We start from the raw sequence: 17,909 nt of genomic DNA on the forward strand, positions 1-17,909 counted from the left end.
AATGTACAGCTGTTCTGTTCTCATTTACCTACTGACATTACCACTGCGTGAACGTCTGCAAGGAGGCCCTCACTCATTCCTTGTGACAGAAAAACAGAGAAGAGAATACTTCATGTGCAGCAAACTCATTCAAGATGTTAATATATTGCATTATGTTACAACACGAATAGGAGAACCATCTTGGAAAATATTTGAAACAATCTAATCCTCAGGAAACATGCATGGGCTGCAGAAATGAAAAGGCCTGCAGAGGATGATGACATCATAATGATCTGGGAATAACAAAGAGGACAGAATCAAATCAAATGGCAGATTTCAAAGTAGAATTTCGGGCAAATTTTAAACTTTGTTGCTGTTGCTGACCTCTGTTTCTACAGTAAATCACATAAACTTATTGGCCACTTTTTTTTAGGTACACCTGTTCAACTGCTCATTAACACAAACATCTAATCAGGCATTCACATAGCAGCAACTCTGTGCATTTAGGCATTTAGACATGGTTAAGATGACCTGGTGTTGCTCAAACAGAGCATCAGAATGAAGATGGGAGGTGGTTTCAGTGATTTTGAATGTGGAATGGTTGTTGGTGTCAGATGGGCTTGACTGAGTAACTCAGAAACAATTGATCTACTGCGACCTTTCTGCACAGCCACCTCTAAAGTTTACAAGGACTACGATTTGAAAAAAAGAAAAATAGCCAGTTAGCGCCAGGTTTCTGGGTGAAAATGCTTTGCTGATGTCAGAGAACTGTCAGACTGGTTTGAGCTGACAGGAAGACAACAGTAACTAAAATAACCACTCATTACACCCAGGGGTGCAGAAGAGAATCTCTGAATTTGCAACAGAAGGTTATAGCAGCAGAGGACTATAGCAGGTGCCCCTCCTGTCAGCCAAAACAGGAAACTAGGGGCTACAATTCACACCTATTCACCGAAATTGGATAACAGAAAACTGGAATAATCTGATCTTGAGTTGCTTCTGGATGATAGGGTCAGAATTTAGCGTACAGTATGAAAGCAGGGCCCATCCTGAGTGTTTTTGCTGAACATGTCCATCCCTTTATGACCACAGTGCAATGGGGATAACCCACCATGCCCCAAAACTCAAATCATCTCAAACTGGGTTGTTGTCAATTGGTAGAAAATATTTGATGGTTATCATAAGCAGCCATGAATTGCCAGACAGTAAATATGTAAATGTAATTGAATGTTCACTAGATTTTCAAAATAAATTACCAGCATTTTAACTGAAGCTTCAGCTTTATGCTTTAATCTTCACTGCTGCTGGCCCAACCTGACTAACCCTCAAGAAGCAGATTTGAACAATTACATCATTAGGTTTGTTCATTTGGTGATCAAACATAATGATGTTTCTGGTAGTCCACGGTAGTTGGATCATTTTAAGCAGCAACTTAAAAAGATCCAACTGCTGATAACCAGCGAGACCTAACCTAAAAGAAGATAAGGAGGACACAGCTGTTTATTGCACTTTGACTTGGCGCCGTCAGGAACCATCTAATAGATACCGGGTGAGCCTGCTGATTGCTCCCCTGCCCTAATTATGCAGAAGATGCTAAACTTTTAAGAAAAGATAAACACAATATCAAGTCTTGACAAGATCGTATAGTTACAGAAAGTCAGGTTTCTGCTTTTGGTTTTCAGGACGTTTAGACATAGAAGAATCATGGTTAATGTTCATGGTTAGAGATGTGCGTTTCCGGTGATAACACCTAATTCCTGCCCCTCTAACAAGAGGCCTGCAGCAGAGAAAATCCATTCTCCTTACGACACCAAGCTGTTTGCAATTAAAGTCACAACAGCTGCTAACACTTATTCAGCCCCACTGATAAAAGCTGCAGTGACTCTTTGATTTATAACAACTGGCAAAGTCTGGCTTCTACACAGAGGATGTTACCTGCTTCACATGATGCTCTTTATAGATGAGAAACTACCCAGGACGCTCCCCATGCTCGGACAATGGAGGCTGTTACTGTTGAAAGCCGTGGTTGCTTTCCATAATTACTCCACAGCTGCGTGTGAGGCCGCCGTTGTGGTTAGTTTCTGCAATGAAATCCTTCTGAAAGCTGCACTTGCTTTCACCAGGAACTTGACTCTTTACCTCTCAGTCTTGCTGAAACTGAACACGTTCATCAGGCAGAAGCTGGCAGGTGTGCTCCTGGCACGTGAAGACTTGGACAAACATGCATGCTCAAGCTGCTGCTCCACCTGGCCTCCATCGCACGCCTTCAGAAATTACAGCTGCCCTCCGAGTGGCTGTGGAGGAAGGAGATCTGCAGTGCCCTTAAAGCCAATCAAGGCAGTGCTGCTTATGCTGCCCGCGCTCTGCCGCCTCTCACTGTCTGTGTGTTTGATGTCCTTTGCTCTCATTCAAGTGGCAGTATCACTCCTGCCGTGTCTGTGGAGCAGCCTCAGACACTGCGTCTCCACTGTTACAGCTCTACGTGGGAGCATCAGACCGATAGTGTCAGTCTTCCTGGAATTTGGCACCAGCGGTGGTGTATCATTACTTTGAGCTACCCCTAAATACCTCCAGTACCTCAACTCTTTGTGTAATCTATCACCTGAAAAACTAAATACAAGTTATTTTAATGACAAGTCGAAATGTGACTGAATTTCTACAGCGTATTTATTGGAATAAAAATCGTAAAGAAACCTTTTGTTATCACTGTCAGTATTTCAGGTCATGTAAATCCACAAGCGCACACATACTTAATCCAATAACTCCCAGACACTTTTAAAAGATACGTACATGACACTTTATTGCATCAGTTCCACTAATAAATAGTACTCCCACTCCCTCAGTAACCCAACAGATGGTGCTAGGATCCAGTGCAGCATCCTTGATCAATACATCTAGTCAGTAAATCAAAAAGTATTTTGAGTGTGGGTTACAAAAGTACCTGTAACAACATTTCACTGGCTCAGAAAAGGCTCAAGGGGGGAAAAATGAAGTCCAAGTTAAGGCTTGACTGTAAATGCAAGATAAATATCTTTAAACTTAAAGAATGCGGGCTTAAAAAAGAGCTAATCCTATTCCTTCTCTACTGCATAACTGTGTGTGTGTGTGTGTGTGCACAATGTCACTTTTTTTTCTTGGCTTCTGAATTTAAAAGACACCTGGGATCACAGACACACAGCTTGGCATTTGGCTTCTGACCAAAGTCAACGTCTACAGTAGGACATGCTGCCAAGCGACTGTGTGTATACGTCCCCTTAGGGCCTCGGAATAACTTCATAGCATACAATCTACAAAATCAGTTCATGTTTGGCTACAAAAGCAACAGTGAAACAGAAAAAAAGAGATTTGGTTTATGATTGCCAAAGTCACCAGAGAGAGATTTTTGGTTTGATGTTTCAGATGACAGTAACATTAACATTTTAAATGAAAGAGTAACTTCAATAATATAAAATTCCTTCCAAAAAAACACAAGTAACAAACAAATGTAACAAAAGGAGGGGAAAAAAAAAGAAAAGAAGAAAAGCTACAAATGGTCCCAAAATTGCAAAATGACGGTGGCAAGGTGTGGGCTGGCGACCGCCTCTACTTCAGGTTTGCAACTTTATCTCAGTTTATTGATTAAAAGAAACCTTTATGCGAAAAGTCCCACATGAGAATGAAACACTAAACTGCACCCAGAGAGCGTTTACAGTAACAGGATCATGTCGAGAAAAATAGGAAAGAGTGAACGAGCGACGTGTAGGTGGTTCCTCTCATTAACTGAGTGGACCAAAACCAGGGTTTAAAAAACCGAATTCCTGGGCTTACACACAGCAACATTAGAAGATTTATCACAGTATTCACAAACTTTTTCTGATCGGACATTTGATGCTGCTCTTTGCTGCGTGTCCTCAGAAGAAAATCCAAGAGGGGAAAGTGTATCAAAACCACACTGCAATTATGAAGAAGCGATGACCTGTGGCTTGGAATGATTCAAGACTGTGGTTTACTTCAACTGTGGAGTAAAGACACTTCGAATGATTAGCTGCCAAGAAAAAAAAAATCTCCCAACTAAACTACAAATCATTGCACTAAAAGAGAAAATGAGCCAGTGAGGTCTTTAAAGCATAAACTACTGACAGCTTTAACATCAACTCCCAGAGAGCCCAATCAGCAACAGATAAACATGGAGGGCATGCCCATAAATGGCCAGCGATGGTTGATACAGGTTCACCCCCACGCCCCCCAAAAAAGTGATATGCACGTTATATGTCATTGCGAACCCATTCCTTGCCACCGGCAACAACAAAGAAAAAAACAAATGTTGCCAAAGCTTTCTGATAAAAGAAACAATGCAACACTGTGATAATACACAACAGTGAGATACAAGAGCGATTACTGAAAGACTGCATTAAAAAAAAAGAAGGAAAAAAAAAGAGCCACAACACACATGACACAGGACAGGATGTCATCTTCTGGTGGTTTACTTCACACAGACGCTCCCTTTGGGGTCTGTGCTTGAATGTGTGTCTATGCCAAGCTTTTGTTGTTAGTGATGAATGGCGCGGCTCACTCTACTGTCACGGACTTGGCCAGGTTTCTTGGACAGTCCACCTGCGTTTAAACAGAGGAGCAGACAATCAATAGCCTTGCAGATGAAAAGGAGACTGTTGCTGCTGTTGACTAAATGCTGCTGTCAAAACACCCGAGTATGATTTATACAAATCTTAACAAAAACATACTTTAATCTGCGAGCCAGAGATATGGCAGCTTGGCAGGACTGCTCTTGTAATTATCACACACGTCCTGTCCAGAGCGCTTCTCCTCCCCTCGGACAAAATTACATAAAACACAGGGCATGCGTGTGGTGGGGCTATTTGTTCTACAGAGCTGCACGGCCAGGACGTTTCTCTGAAATGCTTTGAAAAACTCACTTAGATGCTGACATTGAGCTAAGCTGCTCACTTTGACCTTTAAAATTCCTCAAAAACAGGAAATCAAGGGAACAACACATCTAAGTCAGTTCTGCAGCACCAGCACAAACATCAGTAACAGCTTGTGGGCTTTGCCAATAAATGAACCAATTGCAGGTCGGAATTTGTGCACAGATGGAGGTTATTTACATTTCACTATAATTCTTTCAGTGTGGCAGCTAACCACATCGTCATCACCTTCACCACCAAGTTTGGCAGTTTACATCGTTCACAAAGTAGGTTACATTTTCAAGTGAGTTGGGGACATGCTGATTTACAGCTATAAACACTGCACGTTTATTCTGGCAGTGTTTCTGCTTACAAAGCAGTCCTGAGCGACAGCGCTAGATGATCAGTGACAGGCTAATAATAACAAAACATCTCATTTATATCGTGCTGCAGAATCTTTTGCACAACTGTCCTCTTTTATGTCCTGAAACGAATCATCGACGTATTTTACACAATCATACTCTTACTACACCTGTATTTTCAGCAGAAAATGTAAACACAGGTATACTGATGATGACTGCAAGAGTGGAAATGACTTGGGAAAATGATATCTCCAAGAAATGTTTGAATTAAGAAGCATGCTGGATTGAGATTTGTTGCTGATCCTAAAGGGAAAGCACTTACATCGTAGCCTCTGAGGACAGCCAGGTGGAAGGACAGCAGCTGCAGAGGGATGACGCTCAGGATGCCCTGCAGGCAGTCCACACAGTGAGGCACTTTGATGGTGCGGCTGGAGGTTTTGATGGTCTCGTGATCTTCTTTGTCGCAGATCACAATAGGACGACCCTGTAAATAAAACAAAGAGATGAATATAGTGTGAGTTTTCACACCTCTAAACCAACATCTGCTGCAGATTGTTGACTGCACAATGACGGAGATGCGCTGAATCAACCTCTCCCCTTTCACCGACTGAGTTGAAGGGCCAGAGGTGACGCAGTGGTCAACATATTTTCAGGGTTGGAACTTAATGAGTTATGATGCAAACAGTTTTCAGAAAGGAAAAAACTTAAATGGATTCAAATAAACTCACTTAGTCAATTTCCACCATATAATAAACACTGTAAAGCATCACATTTAGTTTTTATTTGTCAGTTTGTTTGAGCATATTCAGGCAACTAAACAATCTGGGCTGATCACTTGTGACTGGATTGTAAAATAAACCAACACACCAACATTACAATAAGGCTGATCACACAACATGCGCCATGTGCGATTCTTACCTGGCGAGCAACAACTTGCTGCAGGGCATTCTGACACTTGACGTAAGTGTGGTCTCTCATGATGATCATGATCACCGGCATGAGTTTATCCACCAGGGCCAGCGGGCCGTGCTTCAGCTCTCCTGCCAGGATACCCTCCGAATGCATGTACGTGATTTCCTTGATTTTCTGCAGGGGAATAAAAAAAACGTCCACACTTTAGATAAATGCAAGCCTACGCTGTAATTAACAATCAAGCTGTCAGACGATAAACTCGCATGTGCTCACCAGTGCTCCTTCCAAGCAGGTAGCGTAATGGTAGCCTCTGCCCATGATGAGCACACTCTTCTGCTGGTACAGCTCTGTTGCCAGCTTCTGGATTTCATCATCCAAACTGAGGACCTCCTTAATCAAATCTACACACACACACATGTTTTTTTTCTTGTTTAAAGAGGCTGACTGGCAGCGATAAAATATGAAAAAAATATTGCAGCAACATGAACCTAGACTCAGCTTCTAATGTTGGGCAGGGAGTGGCAGACGAGCCAGACATTCCTTATTAGGTTACTCTTGGGGACATGCCATCATGTGCTTTAGATTCAGAGAGTCATGCAAGAGCCCAACGCCAAAATCTAAAGCTATTCATCCGTCTGCCCCCCTCCCCGCTCTCTCTCGTCTTCTGATCCTTTTGTTGCCGTTTAAGTTTGTCCTCTAAGAGGATTTAGAAAAAAAAATATAAAAAACCAACAAAAACAAAACTAAAAACAGGCTGTGGATGTGCTTGATCTTAGGTCTGAGCGCTAGTTTTTCCAATCTTTTTGTGTTTAAACTTCACATATGATCAGGACTTCTCTGGCTGAATTACAACACATGGCGTGACTTACCTGGAAGCACTCTTAGGCCCTGGATTATCTCACGGCGCCTGGGCTGCACTGAAATCCTGTCATCGCACATCAGGAGGGCAAACATGATCAAGGCCACAAACTGACTGGTGTAGGCCTAAAGACAAAAAACACAACAGAGAAAGCAGAATATTTATTAACTGTAACACAATTGCTAAGATGCGGTTTCTTTGTCTGCTTCTACTCTGACTAATAAAGAAAACAACTGCTCCCTAACTATTTGCATGAAGGTCACAAAGTGGACCACCACTGCACAGTGAAATATTGTTTGCTTGTGACCTCATTTCTAGAGGGAATGGTAGATTTCCTGTTTTGCAGCTCAATATCGAACCAACGAAGCAGTGACCAGATCACGACTTGAGCCTTTCGGTACAGATTATGAAGCCATGTGCTTCTTCTTCGCTTTGTTTTGATTGCAAATTTGGTCTCCAGTTTATAGCCTGCACCAGATGAAATAAGGAGAGGTGGGTTTTAATACACGTCAAGCAGCATTATAAAAAAACGCACCCAGTTAAGTTAGTGCTGCTCATCCTAAAAACCTTTGTAGCCACATATACCACAGATGATCTCTGATCCTTCTGGAAATGTCGCTTCTTATAACCTCAACACATCTGAGACTCCGTGCCTGCCGTCATCGCCGCCCACACTCTCTCCTTCCTTCATCTCCGAGCACGTTTGGAGGCCTTCCATGCCCATTTAGGAGATTCAATCAGGGTTTAAGAGAAGCCAAGTCAATTCACAAGACTCTCTGGACTCAGAAATGCCAATGTGCAGGGCCAAGAAAATAGCTGTAAAACTTTTACACACTGTTTCTTTTTTCTTCACAACAACACACAAATCGTAGTCCTTCAGAGCTCCAACAGACCTCGCTGTCGGCTCAGATGTGGCAACACATTTAACCCACATAGTAAACCGCTGATCTCTTCCATGTTCATACTTTCAAACTTGTCAGTGCTTTCCTGATGCACAATGTGCCAACTTTGATCCTGCAAATGTGAGCATGCATGCATACAGCTCATACAGCTGAAACATAAAGAAAATACAACAGCTGTGATCTAGAAAACAAACTTTGTAATCCTGTCAATTCCCAGTGGAAAGAGTTATGTAATTCAAAAGCAGTCTTCTCTCATTTACTGTCGGCTGACCTGCCAGAAGGATCTGCCTCATGATAGCATCAAAGTATTTTATCTTTAAGTGCTAATTAATACCATGAATCTTGAATATGACCACAGGAATTGGAAATTCCCTCGTTTAAAGTTTTTAAAAAATCCAACGAGGATGAAAAAGAAGAAAATTGAGACCAAATATATGAATTTGGGATGATTCAGCATGTTAGTTGCAAACCAAGTCAGTGTTTTGATGAGCTTAGTTGTTAACGTGCAGCATTCGGTTGAGGTGGGTGTGGGTGTGTGGCCCTGCCAGTCGAGCAGTAAATGATGGCGTCTCTGAGGCGTGCTCTGGGACTTTGGAGCAACACAAGAGTCACTGAGCCAAGAGCTGGGGCAGGGAAGGACCTGCTCCACTCTTCCTCCCTCTCTCTCTATGCTCCCTAGAAAGAGCAGGGGCTTCAACTCCTCTGCTCGAATCCCAGCTGGCAAATGCTTTCGGTGAGGGGGTGGGAGAGGCATGAAACCAAGTGTCCAAGGTTTACATGAGCTGAGATGAGAAAATCAGGCTTCTTTAACTCCCTCTGGGATAACAGTGGAGGACCACGTCAGCTTCCAAAAGGCGGGACCTGAATTGCAATGGAGTTTTCATCTGGGTTTCATTCAGAGTCAGCGGGCGTCGAGTTCATTTAGGAGATGATGCAATTAACTGGTGTACAGTACTTTAGCTAAGTATCAAAGGCTCAGTTACAACAAATCCAAGAAATCATGCGCTATTTTTCTAACTTGAATGTAGCAAATTCATTTGGTGTGTTGCCTCTGAAAATATTCTCATAGAAAAAAAGCAGAAAAATGAGTAGATTGCTTTTTTAAATGGGGCAATAAGCATTCACTTCAACTCCAAGGAAATGTGCTGTTTTTAATCATCCACATCCAAGCCTGCCACAACAAGGTGAAAACACACCCAGCAGTACATTCATCTTCATCACTAATGACTCAGTCTCACTGGATTTTAAATCTCTAAAACTCTTAAAACTCTATGGCTGGAAACTTGGTTGTTGTCCAGTGAACTGATTTAAAAACATTTTTTTGGAGCCTGCAACTGGTTGCAAGTAGTTTGGCAACCTGTCTCCAGCTGCAACTGACTGCAATCACCGTCAGACACATTGGTGAACATTTGAAAGGCGGAGTCCACACAACTGGTTGTATTCTGGCTATATTCCTATATAAGATTGCCGAGCTCCTGTCTCATTATGCAGAGAAATCGTCGTCCAACAGCAACTATGCCGATATTTGTGGAGCAACTTCTGACTTTCTCTTCAAAATCTATGAGGTTCTGGCTGAATGTAAGCAGTTAATGTGAATTTATTTGTATGTAAAAGGCAACAGATTTGCTATTTTTGTTGATTTATCACAGTTAATTGCCATATTATCACACACAGATTGAATGTAATTGGCAACTTGGCCCCATTCACCCCTCAAAATGATTACAGGCTGACTCTGTCTTATCACCGTTTTATCGCTCTTTATATAAGTTGCTTTGAAGGAGGCAACTGACAGTGGGTAGTCACAGACCTGTGTTTAAAGTAGCCATTTCAAAGATAGCAAGATAATAATAACAGTAATTTTGGTAATGCTGTGTAGCATAATATAACCTAACCTCAAGAGGTTAATGTGAGAAGTATCCTTTCAATCTCCAGTGACACAATAAAGGCATGTTTTGGTTTTCCACTTCCACGGGGCATAAAAGCTGCACTCATAAGAACCGCAGAGTTAATCAGAGCCACGGTTGCCATGGTATACCTTGGTGCTCGCTACTCCGATCTCTGGCCCGGCGTTGATGTGGACTCCACAGTCAGTCTCCCTCGAGATGGAGCTGCCCACTGTGTTAGTGATCCCCACAGTCAGAGCCCCCCTCTCCTTACAGTAGTGCAGGGCCATGAGGCTGTCAGCGGTCTCCCCTGCAGGGTCAGCAGAAATGGAAGACATAACCCGTTTATGGAACGTAACAATTCACACAATAAAACTGATTTACTGACTTTTGCACCATAAACTAGTCTGATTTAAGACAGCTTTACAGAAAAAAATAATCCACAGGTCTCAAAAACTCTGACTCAGCATTTTGAAAAAAATCGAGCAAATAGAAAGATAAATCAAGAAGAGCCCCCAGATAAAAAGTGGAATACAAATGGGGAATGTGCCACAGATCAAGTCCAGATGGCACTGGTCTCCACACCTGACTGGCTGATAAAGAAGCAGACATCGTCTCGGAAAACAGGCGTGTTCCTGTCCAGGAAGTCGCTGGCCAGCTCCACCATGACAGGCAGCTCGGTCAGCTCCTCCAGCACCTGGCGGGTCTGGGGAAAAAAACGCAACAGCATCATTTTGTGAAAACGTGCCAGCTGTGCACAGAGCATAGAGTGTGGCAGGACACGAAGCTCATACCACAACACAGATGTCATATTTCCTCTTGGATTCAAAATGACTATTTTTATGATGGGACTTTGCACCAATGAACAAAAGGTGGTTAAATAAAAGACTACTCACTGCTACTCCTGCATGATAGCTGGTGCCACAAGCAATGAGGATAAGTCGGCGACACCTCTGAATCTCTTTGATGTGGTCCTTAAGTCCACCCAGTGTCACTGAAAAGCATAACAAACTGCTCAAAGACCACAAACACCCCAGAGGAGAGATGGGACATTTTACACTTAAAAAATGTACTTATAGCTGTAAAACTTTTATAGGGCGTCCTTGATCCTTATTATAATGTCAGTCAGGTAGTTGCACATGCAAAACTAAATTAGTTGACGCTAAAGACAACAGTGAAAGCCAAAGATTTACATTTTTGAGGAATTGTCATTTCTTGTCTTGGTAAATATAATAATAAGGCAGTGCTCCAACCTGTGTTGTTGTCAAAGTTGACTCTGCCTCTCATGGTGTTAACAACAGACTCGGGCTGCTCAAAGATCTCCTTCTGCATGAAGGAGCTGTAGTTGCCTGTAAAATGAGGATCAGATATCAGGGGAACATTTCCAGAATTAGTAAAAAAAAAAAAAAGGTAAATACCAGTTAAGCACTCAGTGATCGACTTTTTATAAGCCCCATAAAACCCACATGAACTCAACCGACTGAGAGAGGTTTTGTTTACATGTATTAAGCTTCCGAGAATGCAAACCACAGCCTTCTGAATGAGCAAAAACAAAAGTCTTCACTGTGTTTTATTGACGATCAGGCCTTCCTGGAAACGCGAGGACTTATTGGGTAAACTTTCTTTCTCTATTAAGATATTTGGAGCCATAGCATGAGTCATGCCTCAAATGAAATAAAACAAACACAAAACATCAGGGAGATAATGTTTTCCTGTCAATTAAAAACCGTGAAGGTAAAGAAAATATATATGTATATATGCAAGTGCTTTTCAGCCTGCCTTTGAGAGCAATTTGGGTCATGCGATTTAGGTTATTCAGCAGAAAAAAAACTAGGAAATGAGAGGAGAGAGGCTGAGTAATGACAGGACCACAAAGGAATGTCGAGTGCAGCCAACATCGGCTCACCTCTGCCCTCTGCTGGACTGCTGAGGAAAAGTCAGTGAAAATGAAGAAAAAAGAAAATATAGACAGTAACCATGAGATTAGCTGTGTTCATACTGAGCAAACTTAGACTCATTTTCCTCATTTGAGGACACAGCAGCAGGATAGATGAAATACTTCAATTCCAAAAAACATATCTGCAGGTGGTCCGATAACTGATTAAGTGCATGTAACAAGTTTATTCTTGGCGCAATTTTGCATGCAAAACAGACCTTATGCACATCGACTCCAAGTCTTCATCAGGGTCTGACAAACATAAAGTCAGTCAGGATTACCTAACAGCCCTGGGAAGCAATTTAATCCTGACTGATTATATATTTGTCAGATCCTGACAGACCTGGAGTCGATGTGCGTAAGGTCTGTTTTGCATGCAAAACTCTCCCAAGAATAAACTTACATGTGGGGGTTTTATTATGATTTATACATGAAAAAAGGAAAGTAATGCAATAATAAAAATGTGTCCTAATTTCCATAAGTGAACGGTTTAACTTTGGTGACTTGGGAAAATATTTTTTTAACAACAATTAAACACTGAGAAATGCCTTTTATCTTTCTTGAACAGAAAACAATTGAGTGCATTTGTCTAAGCATTAGTAAGGGGAACACAAAGGCACAAACTGCACACTGTCCTATAGAGTGGATATTAACAGCCTCACATTAAAGCTAAAATTTAAATGTTTTTCCCCTTTGTTTGAGTTCAAATCCTGGGGCTGGAGTAAAAAGTTGAAAAAGAAGGAAACAGCTGTCCTACTAGCACAATATTTCAACTCGGGTCAAGAAGGGAAGATGGGAGTGATAACATCTTAAAGCAAAGTGATTCGTTTTACCAAGAGTGGTTTTTTTGGTGGGCCTGCTAATCTAGCAAGAGTGTAACGACTTGGATGATAACAAGAACGACCTCAGGGCCAACTGTTAAAAGCAAGCCAAACTATGTAAGCAGCTGGTCACCGATTATGACTTGCATGATAATAACAGGCTTTGAGACTAAATTAATGGCACAGTATAAACGATTTATTGACCATTAGTGTGGGAAAGGAATGCATGGTGTGAAGAGAATTGGTCCCTCCACTCACCCATCATGATCTGCTGTAGTTCCATCTGCAGGGTCTGGATGGCGCGGGCTGGGTAGTCTCCAGCTGTGCGCTTTATCCTGTGAATCGACAGCCGGCCATCCATCACGGCGGCTACGTCATCGTCCTCGAGGAAGATCACCCGGTTTGTGTGCTCGATCACTGCGCTGTCGTGGCAGATCAGAAACCACATCAAACGTTTGATTTTTGATACACGGATAAAGCAGGCATATAAAGAACTGGAAAGTCTCACTGAGCATATTTGTGTACTCTAACAGTATCTGCTTACCTCGCATCAGAGGCAAAGTAGTACTCCACCGCTTTTTCATCTACTGGAAACAGGCAGGTGTCCTGGTCTGTCCTGGGTAGGGTGCTGCAGCTCTTCTTGTCTTTAGTAGCTGGGATGTAAAAGAAAACAGGCCTCAGTCAATTTCATCCAGCCACATGTGGATACATTTGACTAGAAAGAGAAACTGTAACTACATGAGCGGTAGAGCACAGGAATATGATCGCTGGACAGCTTGTGATCACTGCGCACTCCAATCAGCAGAGGACCTCCCCTCCTGTATAAACCACAAGAAAATATTCATGTTAAACCACATCCTGATATTTTACCAGCATATGGTCTAAATGCATTGCAGAAAGGTTTCTTATACTGTCAGACTTCAAAATGTATTGTATACATTTTGACCCATCTTAGACGTCACTTTAGGAGATTTAAGATCAGCCATCAGTCTGTGAGTTTACCTTGTACCAACCACCTCGCCGGGATAGTGGACACTCTTGAAGACCAGTGCAAAAGCTCCTTCCTGCAAGGCAGCAGGTCAAACAGGAAGTCAGGTCTTTTCCTTGTCTGATTGCTTTTGCATCTTTGGTGTACATTAGCAAGTCCTTACCAGCTGCTGAGTCACACGTTCAACCAGCGTGGCGAAACTGATGTCGTCGCTCTCCCGGTTGTCATACATGTACTTCACCAACTTGGCAATGCTCTCTGTGTCAGTCTCTGACTCAAACTCATAGCCTTTGCTCTCCTACAGAAACGAGAAAATGATTTCGCTTTATAAATCGGAACAATCAAAATACATTAATAAATATTAATGAAAAACTTCTGCTCACCAGGAATTTCTTCAGGTCTTTGTAATTGGTGATGATGCCATTGTGAATGACTATGAATTCTGCAAACCAAAGAGGACTGTCAGAAACTTATAATATATCTTCAAACAGGTTACAAAAACAAAACAGGCTGGCTGTTGTGAAATACAGAATCAAACATTTAGCTGTTTCTGTACCAACTTCAAACATCACTCACCATTGTTTTTGTCAGATCTCTGTGGATGACTGTTGACTGGGCTGGGCTCACCGTGAGTGGCCCAGCGAGTGTGAGCAATGCCACTGTGGACATCAAACTCCACATCCAGGTCAATATCCTGCTGTTCTATAAATCAAACAAACACACCCCCAAGACAGGCGATATTTAGTATGCGAATTACACCACAGCGTGCAGGAAGGCAAAACGAGGATTCGGTCAATTATTAATTCTCTCTAAACGAGCAACAATCTCAGCTTACTGTGGATCTCCTCATCCAGGGCCTTCACTTTTCCACGCTGCTTGATCAGCTGGATAGATCTGGCGTTTGACTCCCAATCTTTGCTGTTGCCCCCGTCAATTCCAACACCTAATGAAATTTTTTTAAAAATAGCACGAGAATCATAAAGATGGCAAGGCTGTAGGTATGAAGTATAACGGTGGTATTACTATTATATAAGTAAAGTCTCCTTTTTGGTCCAAACAAAGCAGAGCAGAACTGTAGGAAAGCTCCATTAGTGGTGTGTCAAAGTTCAAGTAAGTAAAACAACTAACTATGGCCTGAATTATGCTTCAGGTGGAAATCTGGAAACCCCTTTTAGCCCAGCGGCATAACCTTCTACGTAACCTGACGTGCACCTCCCGAGAAATGTAACTACACATCAGGTCGAGGCAACCCACAGCTACTGCGATTTGCCTGTTCAATACCCCTGATGCATTTCAAGCTACTTCTTTGCTGAGGTTTTTGAATGCATCAGTGAGAGAAAAGCAATCATTCCCTCAGTATAAGGAGTAAATACAAGGTCTCACAAATGTCAGCAGATTCCTGGAAGTAGATTGCTGAAACTACCAAAATGGATGTGAGGGAAAGTACAAAGAAGTGGAAAAACCGGAGGTATAACTGCCTCCAGAGAAAACAAACAAACAAAACAAAACAAAAAATAATAATGTAACAAAAACCTGAGCAGAACAAAGAGAGAAGAAAAAAAAATCCCAGCATCTGTTGGCACCGTATATAAAACACCGGGACACAACCACATGTTAATCAACACGTAACCACACACAAGCATAAATCAGGTACAGTCATTAGTGTTGGCATGTACTGCTGAAAAAGAAAACATCAAGTGTGACTTTCAGGATAGTTGCTGCATTAATGTTACATTGGAGACCAACAAACTATTACAACATTTTGGCATTTCTTGAGTAACCTCTGAGGAGGTCTGAACACAAGAAAAACAAAACAAAACACAATTTTAAGAAAAGGCAGAACTTGTTGGTGATGAGTTTCTCTTTTCCTTACCAGCTGAATCATAGCCTCTGTACTCCAGACGACGTAGACCTTTAAGAAGGATCTCAAGGATTTCACGGCGAGTCCTTGGCACGTGGTAGTTGAGATAGGCAAAGATTCCTTGGGGAAGGAGGGAATAATGTTTCAGAAAGCTTTTCTTTATAAAGAATTTGTGCTTCCAAAAGGAGATTTTTATTTATTTATTTGCAGTTGGAAGGGCAGATCACTTGAAATGCCTGTCAGACTGATACCCCTGTAGCATTTGGGAGTGATGTTTAATTCATGTGGGTTTGAGAAACAACTGAACTACAGCTGGTGAAGGTTGGCTGAAGTCACCATTACAGTATTTAGAAGGTTTTTTCAGATGCAAAGGACATCTGACATTCTGTATGCTGCACTTATTTATCCAATCAGCTGGTTTTTATTTTAAACCAGCTTTGGATTCATTTTGAGTCAGAAATAGTTTTTAAAACAATTTTAAATCTTCAAACGAAACTATTTATGATGACAATGATTACGCAAAGGTGGCTGGTGAAACCACAGCGAACGTAATTCGACTCCTTCCTGGTGTAGCAGGCCAAGAATTACTGGGAGTTGTCGATCTGCTGCTATTCACATTTCAGTGACAGACAAACTGATGTAACACATGAGAAACAAGTCATACGGGCACTGGAAAACCTGATAAGGTTATCTCTTGGCAGATAGACCTGTTTAAAGACTATTAAGTATATATATAGAGACCTGCCGTTTCCCTTAGATATAATCTCTTGCCTGCGTAAAGCAGAGGTAGGGGAATTGTCAAAGGAATGACAAAAATCAGACGCAAGATGTTTCCCTTTCACATCTGTAAATCATTTTAAGATATTTACCTTGTCACTAAGACTTGAGATTTATTTGTGTGTGATTACTAACCCAAGTGAGAGACCATTACGATACAGAAACAGGCCAGTGTAAATCAAGACTTCAGCATTTTATTGGCAACCTCCATACATAATGAGAATTTCCTCCCTAAAACATCTGTCGTCCAGTCTAATAACAAACACACACAGAAAGAAGTGACACCATGAATGGCAAAAGGAGTGGGCATAAAGTGCAGCCCTGTCACAGGGCTAAACACTAACCAGTGGATATCCTGGCTCAACAGAGCATTCATTCAGAAAAGCAAGTGATGGAGGTGGACACTGAGGGGCAAAGCGAGACAAAAGGGACCTTTCTGCAAATAATCAGTGCTTAATGGTTAACCTAAGCAAAGTGGCACCTTACTGTGACAAGAGATATTGATAGCAAGGTGGTTTGGTTTTGGAAGTGCTCTGATTGTGATAACAGTGAGAGAAAACAGATGTCAGGTATCAATCACAGGACTGAGATAGATGGAGACAGCGGAGATAGGACAGGATTAGAAAGCATCAAACTGATTATGACCACTGGCGTCATGTAGACAGTGAAAGACTGACGTTAATTCACAGCGATACACCAACATTATATAGTACAGTATTCACTAAAGCCTTTGGCACTCTTTTAAAGGGTTGACTCAATTTGACTATTTTTTTTAAAAACATATTTGATTTTATGTTTTGTTTATGCTATTTGTATATGTACAGCATTTTGTGAACCCTGGTTTATATGTTAAAGTGCTTTATAAATAAAGATGGTATGGTATTATCCCAAAGAACACAGTTCATCTAGTTACACTTTCGTTTTTTTTCATAATAACAACGAGTGTAACTCGTTTTCAAACGTCTCTGTCACAGTCATCTAGATCCACAGACCACAGTAACAGACAGAGATTTAGCTACTGGAAACTTACTCGATGGGTAATAACGTCGTAAAGCAGGTTACCATTTTAATGTCGCACTCAAATATCGACCCCGCTGCTTGATCGTGTTATCCCAGATCAAGCAGCTTTCAGAGTAAAACGAAAAAACACAGACCGGTTTATATTTAGCTGGCTAGCAACATCATGTTGGCCATACAATACTCACTTTAGCCTCCCCTAGCTCATTTCCAGCATTTATCCTCAAACTAACAAGGCAATAACTGAATAACTATTCAGCTAGCTATTCTGGTGAAACCTGAACCACATACATTCAGCGCCGATTAATATAAGTATAGAATAAATGCAATACTCACCACACATGGCTACAGTTCTGCTGCCAGTTACAGCTACTCTGAAGTCGGTAGCTGGGAACGCCTGTCAATAAGCTCCGCCCCCGATGGTTCCTATGAATCATAGCCAACCGCGTTCTTCCATGGCGTCTTCTGATTGGTCAGGAGGTCTGTCGATTCCGGTTGCGCCTACAGACGTACGCACTTCTGACGTGGCATAAGGATGCGATTCGCAGCCGGAACATCCTGCAGATCCTGCTGCTGCAAGAGTCAACATCGGCCCACAATGGAAGGCCTGTGCTTTCTACTGGCCGTGGAAGGAAAATATTGCTAAAAATGCTCAAAAGACAGGAGCCTGTGTATGCTCTGGCAATTTTAGAATTACTGAGGTACAACGTC

At 41.9% G+C, this 17,909-nt stretch overlaps 1 protein-coding gene across 1 annotated transcript; it reads right to left on the minus strand.

The window, feature by feature from the left end:
• Positions 1-2,628: 2,628 nt before the first annotated feature.
• Positions 2,629-17,608, minus strand: gfpt1 (glutamine--fructose-6-phosphate transaminase 1). The gene is made up of 19 exons (XM_031726958.2): positions 17,535-17,608; positions 15,417-15,524; positions 14,379-14,486; positions 14,120-14,245; positions 13,927-13,985; positions 13,707-13,841; positions 13,558-13,619; positions 13,294-13,373; positions 13,100-13,208; positions 12,814-12,977; positions 11,052-11,147; positions 10,695-10,792; positions 10,384-10,504; positions 9,951-10,108; positions 7,024-7,138; positions 6,428-6,555; positions 6,161-6,328; positions 5,565-5,726; positions 2,629-4,572 (listed from the first exon to the last, which is right to left on the minus strand). Exons 1-19 carry the CDS (start codon positions 17,539-17,541, stop codon positions 4,528-4,530), a joined length of 2,049 nt encoding a protein of 682 aa, XP_031582818.1. The 5' UTR covers positions 17,542-17,608; the 3' UTR covers positions 2,629-4,527.
• Positions 17,609-17,909: the final 301 nt, after the last annotated feature.

This window comes from Oreochromis aureus, linkage group 12, assembly GCF_013358895.1.
Source record: "Oreochromis aureus strain Israel breed Guangdong linkage group 12, ZZ_aureus, whole genome shotgun sequence".
In the NCBI taxonomy this organism is placed as follows: Eukaryota; Metazoa; Chordata; class Actinopteri; order Cichliformes; family Cichlidae; genus Oreochromis; species Oreochromis aureus.